Raw genomic sequence first — 10,749 nt, forward strand, 5'->3', positions numbered from 1 at the left:
TTTTTTGTATTTTTTAGTAGAGACGGGGTTTCACCATGTTAGCCAGGATGGTCTTGATCTCCTGACCTCGTGATCCGCCCGTCTCGGCCTCCCAAAGTGCTGGGATTACAGGCTTGAGCCACCGCGCCCGGCCCTTGTTCTTCTTTTTTAGGATTGATTTGGATCATTACAATTCCATATGAATTTTAGAATCAGGGTTTCAATTTCTGCAAAAATCAGCTGGGATTATAATAGGAATTATGTTGAATCCATAGATCAATTTGGAGAATACTGCTCTCCTAATAATATTAAGTCTTATGATCCATGAACATGGGAATTTTTTCCATTTTTTAAGATAATCTTTTATTTCTTTCAATGTTTTGTAGTTTTCAGAGTAAAATTTTTGTTTGTTTGTTTGTTTTGTTTGAAACAGGATCTTGCTCTGTCACCCAGACTAGAGTGCAGTGGCAAGATCATAGCTCCCTGCATCCTCAAACTCCTGGGCTCAAGCAATCCTCTTGCCTCAGCCTCCCAAGATACTGGGACTACAGGCATGAGCCACTGTGCCTGGCCTGAACTTTTAAAATTAAATTTCTGTCAAAGTATTTTATTCTTTTTGATGCTATTTTAAATGGATTTTTTTCTTAATTTTATTTCCAGATTGTTCATTGCAAGTGCACAGGAGTCCAGTTACTTTTTGCATAATGATTTGTGTCCTCAACTGTGCTAAACTACTTAGTAGTTCTAATATATTTTCTAATATATTTTTAGTGGATTCCATAGGATATTCTATAAACAGGATCTACAAATAGAGATATTTTTACTTCTTCCTTTATAATCTGGATGCCATAACATTGTCTTGCTTTATTGCAAGAAATTAGTTGAATAAATTAGACAAATATTGAATAGAAATGGCAGAGCAGCCATCATTATCTTTTTCCTGATGTTAGGAGGAAAGCATTCCTTCTTTCATCATTAAATATAACATTGGGTGTGAGTGTTTTGTAGAAGCCCTTTATCAGGTTAAGGAAGTTCCCTTCTAGCACTACTTTGTTGAGTGTTTTTATCATAAAAGAGTCTTAGATTTTGTCAAATGCTTTTTCCATATCTACTGAGGTGCTGAGTTTTCTCCCATTATTAATATGGTGTCTTACATTGTTTTTCGTTTTCTTTGTTTCTGTTTTTTTTAGACAAGATCTTGGTCTGTCATCCAGGCTGGAGTGCAGTAGTATAATTACGGCTCACTGCAGCCTTTATTTCTCAAGCTCAAGCGATCCTCCCACCTCAGCCTCCTGAGTAGCTGGGACCACAGGTGTGCACCACCATGCCTGGCTAATTTTTTTTTTGTTTTTGGTAGAGATGAGGTCTCCTTATGTTGCCCAGGCTGGTCTTGAACTCCTGGGCTCAAGTGATCCTCCTTCCTCGGCCTCCAAAAGTGTGGGGATTACAGGCATGAGCCCTCACACCTGGCCTGATTTGTTTGTATATGTTGAACCAACCTTGCATTCCTGGGGTAAATTCCATTAGGCCATAATGTATAACCCATTTTATATGCTGGTATGTTCAGTTTGCTAATATTTTGTTGAGGATTTTTTTGCATCTTTATTTAAAAGAGATATTGGTCTGTAGTTCTCTTTTTTTTCTGATGTCTATCTGGTTGTGGTATCAAGGTAATACTGGCCTCACAGAATAATTTAGGAAATATTCCCTCCTCTTTTATCTTTTGAAAGAGTTTGTGCAGAATTGGTATTAATTATTCCTTAAATATTTGGTAGAATTCAGCAGTGGCACCATCTGGGTCTGGGCTTTTCTTGTGGGTAATTTTTTTTATTGTTAATTCAAACTCTAATTTTACCATCTTTTCAGATTGTGTCATTTATTCTGGAGTCAATTTTAGTAGTATATATGTCTAGGAATTTGTCCATTTCATCTAAGTCATTGAATTTATTGGCATGCAATTATTTATTGTATTTCTTATATCCTTTTTATTTCTGTAAGTGAAGTAGTAATGTTTCCTCTTTCATTTGCATCTTCTCTCTCTCTTTCTTTCTCTTTGATCAGTCTAGCTAAAGATTTGTCAATCTTGTTGATCTTTTCAAGAACCAGTTTTTGGTTTCATTGATTTTTTAAATTGTTTTCCTATTATCTTAATAAATTTTGCTTTAATCTTTATTATTTTCTTTCTTCTGCTTGCCTTAGGTTTAGTTTGATTTTCTTTTCCTAGTTTCTTAACGTATAACATAGTTTGGATATCTGTCCCCTCCAAATCTCATGTTAAAATTTGATTCCCAGTATTGGAGGTAGGGCCTAGTGGAAGGTGTTTGGATCATGGGGGCAGATCCCTTATGAATGACTTGGTGCTGTTCTAGTGGTAATAAGTGAGTTCTTGCTCTGTTAGTTCCCATGAGAACTGATTGTTAAAGAGAGGCTGGCACTTTCTTCCCCTCTCTCTCTTGCTTCCTTCCTCTTGCTGTGTGATGCCTGCTCACCTTCACCTTTACTTCAGGAAATAGAAGCTCCCAGAAGCCCTCACCAGAAGCAGATGCAGGTGCCATGCTTCTTATACAGCCTGCAGAACCGTGAGCCAAATAAACATCTTTTCTTTATTTATTACCCAGCCATGGGTATTCCTTTATTAAAACAATGCAAAACAGACTAAGATGATGTGGAAGGTCATCATCTAATTTGAGACCTTCCTTCTCCTTTAATATTGACATTTACAGCTATAAATCTCCCCCTGATAACTGTTTTACTTGTATTCCATAATTTTGGTATATTATGTCTTCATTTTCATTCATCTCCAGGTATTTTCTAATTTCTCTTATGATTTTTTTTTCTTTGATCCATTCATTATTTAGGAATATGTTGTTTAATCTCTATATATTTCCCTGATTTCCCTTTGCTCTTGATTTCTAATTTGATTCCATTGTGTTCAGAGAACATATTTTGTAGTCCTTCTACCTTTATTGAAGTTTGTTTTATGGTCTGATATGTGGTCTATCCTGGACAATGTTCTGTGTACATCTGAGAAGGATGTACTTTTAGACATTGTATATTTGTATATTACACTTTTGTTGGATAGAGTTTTTATACGGGATCTTTAGGCCTGGTCATTTTATGGTGGTGGTTGAATCTTCTGTTTCCTTGTTGACCTTCTTCCTGGTTGTTCTATACATTGCTGAAAGTAGGGATATTGAATTCTGCAACTATTATTTCTGAATTGTCTGTTTTTCTCCTTCATTTTTTTCATTTTTCGCTTCATGTGTTTTGGCTCTTTTACTAGGTGTATATATGTTTATAATTGTTATATCTTCCTTATGGATTCAGCTTTTCATTATTATAAAACGTCCCTCTTTATTTCTAGTAACTTTTTTTGTGTTCGATTCTATTTTGTCTGATGCAGTACAGACACCCTGGCTTTCTTTTGGTTGTCGTTTGCATGCCATATCCTTATCTTTGAATATAAAGTCTCTGTCCCATAGACAGCACATACTGTAGTTGTATCTTGTTTTGCTTTGTTTTTTAAATCCAATCTGACCACCTCTGCATCTTGATTAGATTGTTTAATTGTTCACATTTAACATATTACCCACTGTTATCTTGAAAGAAATTTCCTTTGTGTTTCTAAGTTCTAAGGCCCCTTTCAAAGTTATGGCATTTTTTCTGCTTCTTTTGAAAACAAATTTCTCCGGGGCTTACCCGATGCAGATACTGAACAAGCAAAGGAGAGAACAGAAGCTCAGCGACAAGCACAAGAGTGGGCTGCGTGGGGAGTGAAAGTTGGAAGGACAGACTCAGCCACACATTTCTGGTTGCGATACTGTGTAGGTACTTCCGGTTAGGATTCTCTCCAGTAGGTTTTCTCTGCCCCATGTCATCCTCCTCTGTCTTAATAGGTGAGAATCTTGGAGGTGAGGAACTTGCAGTTACTCATCTGCTCTTTAGTTAAAATCTCTGTGATCTATCTTGTGATATTCCTTTCTAGTCACTAAGGGAGAAACCAGGGTCTTTGATTTTACATAGCTTTGAGAGGAGCTACAGCTTTAAATTGGAATGCTTTTCCAAAATTTAATAGCTGCCTGCCCTAACGGACAAAACTTCATGAAGGAATGATTTCTAAATTCTCATTGAAGACAACTGAAAACGGATGCACCCTGGATTCAGGGCAAGCACTGGAAGTGGCCCCCAGCCTCAGTTCTTCTCTGATCTGATGTTTAATGGGGAAGAGAGAGGGTGAGGTGGAAGCTTTCCCTCGCTACTGAAAGGCCTGGTCTCATCCAGGGCCTGCAAGGATGCTGATTCATCATGATGAGTGAGTGTGGAGGAAATACATGGCCCAGGGGCCAAGGCAAGAAGCAAAGGTGGAACTAGTCCTGCCAGTGGATTGGCAGAGCTTGGCCAGGAGGGCACTCTTCTGGAGAAAAGAGAAGAGGGAACGACAGAAAAAAAAAAAGCCGGGCAGGGGGCGGAGCGGGGCAGGAAGGCTCAGGAGTAAGAAAACCAGCTGCCACCACACATCCACAGGCACATCACAGAAGTGCCACTGACCTCATTCTAGAGTCTGAGTCTGACAGGCCCCGGGAATGAACACCTCTCAGGTTCACACTCGGGGCCGTTCACATAGTGGGCAGACACTCCAGTCAGTCACACAAGACCAGCATATTGTTAGCCCAGAACTTCCTCTGAAGCAGAAGAGAAAGGCAAATATCTCTAAGGCACTTTGCTTCTCAGAGCTGGAGCTTTCTTTAAACTCTCCAGCCGGGAAGTTGCAAGAAGCTCGTTTGCCTTTTAGTAGCTTTAGCCAAAGGTTAAGGCATTGTCCACGTATTGCTCTCAGGAGTAGAGAGGAGTCCTTAGTGGCTATCTCTGCTTACACCAGAAGCCTCCTTTCTTTCTGTCCTCTTCCCTTCCCACCTGCCTGGCATCACTTCTGTCTTGCTTGGCCTCTTCCTGTTCAGCCCCCACGTTGGCTGCCTGCGAGCTGCATTGCTCATCCCATCTGCGTGTTGCAAGGGAGAAGAGGAAGCGTCACTCTCTCCCTTTCTTTTCATCTCTTCTGATGCCCAGTTGCTCTTCCCGAACCAGGAATGGACCACCGTACCCACTTCTTTGCTTTGTTTCTGCCCCCAGGAACTTCTGCACTATTTAATCGGTACCCTGCTCCTCCTCATCGCCTCCATCGTGGCAGCTTCCAAGAGTTACAATCAGAGCGGACTGGTAGCCGGAGCGGTGAGGACATTTTGGGGAGCCTTTAGGAATGAGTTCATATTTAAAATGCTCATTTTCTTCCTGATGGGGGAAGAGAAGGGTTTGGTTTCTGGGGCATTCCTTTCATAGAATCAACACCTACCTTGATCCAGTCATCAGCTCTCTTCAAAGAGCCTTAAGCGGAGGCGTCTAGTCCCAGAAGGTGGATTGTCAGGGCTGCCGGCAAATTCACAGAGCCCCAGCAGCCCAGGCCTCTCTCTCTTACAGCCACTACTGAAATCAGGGGGCCAAGCGGGTTTTAATTCACACACCCACTCTGATTGTTTGCTCGTTGGATGTCTCAACACTATGCAGAGACAGATTCTGGGACCTCTTTTGGGCCCAGTGGGAAATGTACTGTGATCAATTAGAGATATATGCCATGAGCCTGAGCTTTGCCATTCCTGATTTTTAACAGTATTCAGGCCAGGAAATATTACTCCTGTATCTTTCAGAAGCAAAAATTGATCCATCTGATAGCCATAAATAGAAGCAGATGGAAATATACAAAAATACAGTCCTGTGAGATATATACATACATATATATGTATATACATACAGATGTATATACTATTTTTTAAAGATTCATAGATTCCTGTCATCTGATTTCTGATTTAGCTAACTGTTTATAGTTCAGTGACCTGTGGGCCAACACTGATTTGCTTCACTGATGAGTAGACAAGATTTTAAAAATGAGTTTTACGAAAAGCTCTCTCAAGCCAGACGTGGTAGCATGCACCTGTAGTTCCAGGCCCTCGGGAGGAATGCTTGTACCCGGGAGTTCGAGTCTGGCCTGGACAACATACTGAGACCCTGTGTCTTAAAAAAAGAAAAAGAGAAAAAGAAAAGCTCTTTCTGTATGTGACATTCATTGTCTTTCACTTACACATATTACCAAAATTTTCCAGACTTTGGCCTGGGAGTGGGTTGGCTCCTGGAGTTCCACTGAGGGATGGAGTCTGTCCTCTGAAGGTCAGCATGGGGGCAGAAGGTCACTGTAGAGGGTGGCCAAACCTCCCAACACTGATGCTCCACATGGCCCTCCCACAGCCCACCGCCCCACCCCTCTGCCCCCTCTCTCTGCCCTCTCTGAAGAGAGGGATGGTTGCCCCCTGCAGCTTAATACCTGCCCAGCTACAGTGCAGGATGCTGGAAGAGGCACGCAGTAGACCTGTGCCCACTGTGTTTTCGGGCCCACTTGGGGTGATTCCACTGTGTTTGGTAATTCAGGTTGCACGTAACTGTTTAGCCCTGGAATGTCTATGGCTAACATTCATCATATGCTGTTTTGTGCCTAGGACCAAACCTGGGCTATGAGGAAGTTAGAAGAAATTTTTCAAATATAGTCCCTGCTTATAAGAAAGTGGTCATCTAACTTAGGAGACAAGACACATGAAACAATTAGCAAACAAGGCATTGTAGTCTAGAATAGCATTCTGTAGCGATATAATAAACTGTTCAATTATGCAATGCAGACACTTGGAGACTGGGATGGTATACAACGTGCTAATTGTGCAGAACAGACAGAGAGGCCGGGACAGGCTCTTAATAGGCTGATTATGTGCTGCAGACAACTGGTACAAAAGGAGCCCAGGAAAAGGAGCCCAGGGAAGAAGTAGGGGCAGCTGTTTATGTAAAGCAGCATCTGGGCTTGAAAAGAAAACCAAACCTTGTTGAAAACCCTACCCTTTAGCTGCCCCTGTGCCATTCTCACCGGACGCCAGTGCTGGTGTAGTGAAGTGGAGGCCGTCGCGTGGGTCCGAGAATACCCAGGCACTGGGTACTGCAGAGCGCGGACTCTGGAGTCAGGCTCCCAGGGCTCCCATCCCATATCGGGCCCTTGCTGGCTCTGTGGCCTTTGGCAAAATAGTTGACCGCCTGTACCTCTGTTTCTTTAGTTGTGAAATGGAGGAGCAGGGGTGGGTAATCGTAGCTCCCGCCCAGCTGAGTTGTGAGGGTTAAAGGAATCAATACACCCACAGGGCCTCGCACCCTGGTAGGGATGTAGTAAAGTGGTCAGTAAGTTTTCACCACTGCAGCTCCCAGTGTTGTTCACAAGCAAGGAAAATGGCTGCAGGCTTCAAAGCCCAGAGATTCCAGAAGAAGCTACTGCCTCTCCCTCGACCATTTGATGAGCCTCCCCACAGGCGCTCTTCCTTTCCCAGCACCCGAATCTCATCTACAAGTGAGGGGGCTGCGCTAGGTCAGCCTTCCTCACACTTCAGCGCCAGATGACCCTGAGAAAGGGAAAGGGTGCTGCCTTAACTTAGTTTAGTCTAATATTGTTTAATATGTACAAACATAAACCTAGATGTAAAGGCCTCGGCTTCTGGCTCTTATACGGCTGTAAAGCCAGAACGGAACGGAAAACCATTACAAATGAAATGCGAACAACGCCACTACACCACAGGTCATGTGAACGTTTTTTTAAACCCAAATTAAAATTTCACCCTTTTCTTCTCTACTGGTCTAGGATAATCCAAGTCCATTGGCTTAGCCCCAGCTCTCTTGTAAATGTAAACCCAAACCAGGCACTGAGGCTGCCAAAAGACCGAGAGGCCTGGCTGCCAGCCCTGACCTGGCCCAACCTGGGGGACCGGGGCCAGTGGCTGGGCCTCTTGGGGCATCCTCTCTGCACCTCATCCAGGATGAGGTGGTCGGGTTAGATGACTCTCCAAGCTCCTTTCTGGCCGGAGGCATGAAGGGAACAAGCGCAGAGATGAGAAGCAGACAGGATTGCCCGAGTAATTGGCCCTACGGCCCGTGAACTTCCTCTCCCCTCTCTCCACTGCAGATCTTTGGTTTCATGGCCACCTTCCTCTGCATGGCAAGCATATGGCTGTCCTACAAGATCTCATGTGTAACCCAGTCCACAGGTGAGTTCTGGTTATCTGTGCACAGAGGATCTCTCAGGAACAGGGGATGGCTTGTTCTTGACTTCAGCCATAGGGATAAACCCTGCTGTTGAGAAGGCTGTGTCCCAAGGGGACTTTAGAAGTAGTATTAGATCACAGGGGCCGGCAAAGGGGGAGATGTGGCCCCAGAATCTCCCCTCACATGCCCATCTCCACACATCCAAGGATGCCCTAGCATTTCAGCCTCGGGTGGCCAAGCTTTTTTCTCTTGCTTGCTTGCTTGCTTTCTCTCTTTCTTTACTTTTCTTTTCTTTTCTTTTTTTTTTTTTTTGAGATTGGGTTTTGCTGTGTTGTCCAGGCTGGTGCAGTGGTGCGATCAGAGCTCACTGCAGCCTCTGCCTCCCAGGCTCAAGTGATCCTTCAACCTCAGCCTCCTGAGTACCTGGGACTACATGTGTGCAGCATCACCATGCCTAATTTCAATTTTTTTTTTTTTAGAGATGGAGTCTCACCATGTTGCCCAGGCTGGTCTCAAACTCCTGGGCTCAAGCAGCCCTCCCACTTCAGCCTCTGAAAATGCTGGGATTATAGACATGAACCACCGCACCCAGCCAGCTTTTTCTTAAGTTTCCTAATGACAAAATAAAATGTAGGTTTTAGAAAATACAGATAAAACATATTTTAATAGAAACTGTCTGAGCCAGGGACAGTGGTATGTACCTATAGTATCGGCTACTCAGGTGGCTGAGGCAAGAGGATCACCTGAGCCCAGGAGTTTGAGACCAACCTGAGCAACATAGTGAGACTCTGTCTCTAAAAAAAACAAAAATGTATTTTAAAAAATTAAGAAAAAGCCATCTGTCATCACACTACCCAGAAGTAGCACTGAGTGTCTATCCTTTTGGTATTTTCTCTCTGAAAAAATACAAGGATCAAACTTCATGTTTCATAACCTGTTTTTTCTCCTACTTAGCCACCTATCAAACATTTTCCCAGCATCATTAGGAATTCTTAGTGGCTCTGTGGGTTGCAGCATTAAGTCCATGGCATGACTGGGCAGTTTATTTAACTTGCCTCCTGTTTGAGGGCATTACTCATGGAATCCTACACTAAGCCCATGGAGTGTAGGATTCCTCTAATAAAAATTGTCTAGAACAGGCAGGTTCATAGAGACAGAAAGTAGACCTATGGCAGCCTGGGGCTTGGGGGAGGAGACTCAGGGGTGACTGCTAATGAGGATGAGGTTTCTTTTTGAGGTGATGCAAAGGTTCTAAAATTGTGGTTGCGCAGTCCTGTGAACATACTGAAAAACACTTTAGATGGGAGAATTGTATGGTATGTGAATTATTAAAATATCCCAGTAAAGCTGTTTAAGATAAAAAAGAATGATTTTAAAAGTAGAGAATGTAGGGGAAAAGAAGTTAATAGGTGATGTCTAACAGGATAAATCTATAAATATTGGTATAAGTTGGTTTTTTAAATTATGGAAGAATCACCAAAAGAAACCACCAAAGGGCTTATGGAGGTTATTGCTGAGGTAAGACTGAGGTGTGGGGCGTGGGGATGGGAGTCTCCTCTGTGCTACCAAAGTTTTTTTCTTGTTTGGAAATGTATTTTTAAAAAATGGAATAGTCTCAGTGAAAGTCGGCACTGGGTGGAGGACAGAGGTGCCCCCCGAGCAGAACTTGGAGTCCAACCTGGGGAGTGTGGCTTGTGGGTGGACCACATCCCTGGCAAGCTGTCCTGACTTTGCCATTTCCTTCCCAAGATGCAGCCATCTGATGAGGCCACAACCCCTAGGCCCCTCAGGAGCTTTGCAAAGAGGACGTGTACTCCAGGCGAGGCCTGTGGACCTGTGTTCCTGTGCCAAAGTCCTGTCAGGCTGGTGGGAACCAGGAAAGGCCTGCCCCCTCTTCCTGCTCTCCCAGGAAGCCAGCTCCCTGAGCTCCTGAGCCAGCCGGAAACTCTTCCTCCAGCCTTCTGGGGAGAATATTCCTCCCCTTCTGGAAAAGGAAAGCAGCCTCCAGGGAAATCTGTTTTCTGCCTTCCTGCTTCTAGAACCACCTCAGGTACTGATGAACCCCACTTAGCACAGCTGGAGGGGTTTGTGAATACTCCTGCCTAAATCCCTTCTACTTCACTCCTCAGGGGGGAGTGAAGCGCCTTAAGAAACAAAGCCCCCTCCTAATTTATCTAGCTTGTCAGTCCAGTCTTAGAGATACCCTCTTTCCTGAAGCGAGGCGTGCCTGTAGAAACACTATGTGGTCAGCCTGTCCCTAAGGAGATCTCGCGTCTCCTCTCCGTCTCTGCCTTTGTTACCATTGTACACGTGTTTATGCGTTTTTTAATAAAATATTGGCTCGGCCAGTTGCACAAGGCTTTCTTATTGAACCAGATGAAGACCGTAAAACCCGGCCTGAAACAGTTTCCATTCAAGCTTGTGTCTGGCCTGTGGCCCTCCACCCATGCTCTGTGGGTGCCCCTTGCTCAACTGCTGGACTTCAGGTTTTCTCTCCATCTTGGGGGATGGTATAGCAGGGCTGAGTTTTAGGTAAATGTGCAGGTTCTCATTTATATTAACGTCCTCCTTCCCCTGGAAAGAGCTTTAGAGCAAGCTAAGGATTGTGTTTACACTGTGATGATTAATGATCTTGCCCTAAATGCGCCA

At 43.7% G+C, this 10,749-nt stretch overlaps 1 protein-coding gene across 1 annotated transcript in view; it reads left to right on the top strand.

Annotated features, from left to right (window-relative positions):
* The window catches only part of CMTM7 (CKLF like MARVEL transmembrane domain containing 7), a 67,823-nt gene extending 57,372 nt beyond the window's left edge, over positions 1-10,451 (top strand). Inside the window, 3 exon segments of the mRNA XM_017887684.1 lie at positions 5,110-5,208; positions 8,021-8,102; positions 9,850-10,451. Coding sequence (XP_017743173.1) covers positions 5,110-5,208; positions 8,021-8,102; positions 9,850-9,863 — 195 coding nt within the window. The 3' untranslated portion in view covers positions 9,864-10,451.
* Positions 10,452-10,749: the final 298 nt, after the last annotated feature.

This window comes from Rhinopithecus bieti, unplaced genomic scaffold, assembly GCF_001698545.2.
Source record: "Rhinopithecus bieti isolate Rb0 unplaced genomic scaffold, ASM169854v2 scaffold_17429, whole genome shotgun sequence".
Taxonomy (NCBI): Eukaryota; Metazoa; Chordata; class Mammalia; order Primates; family Cercopithecidae; genus Rhinopithecus; species Rhinopithecus bieti.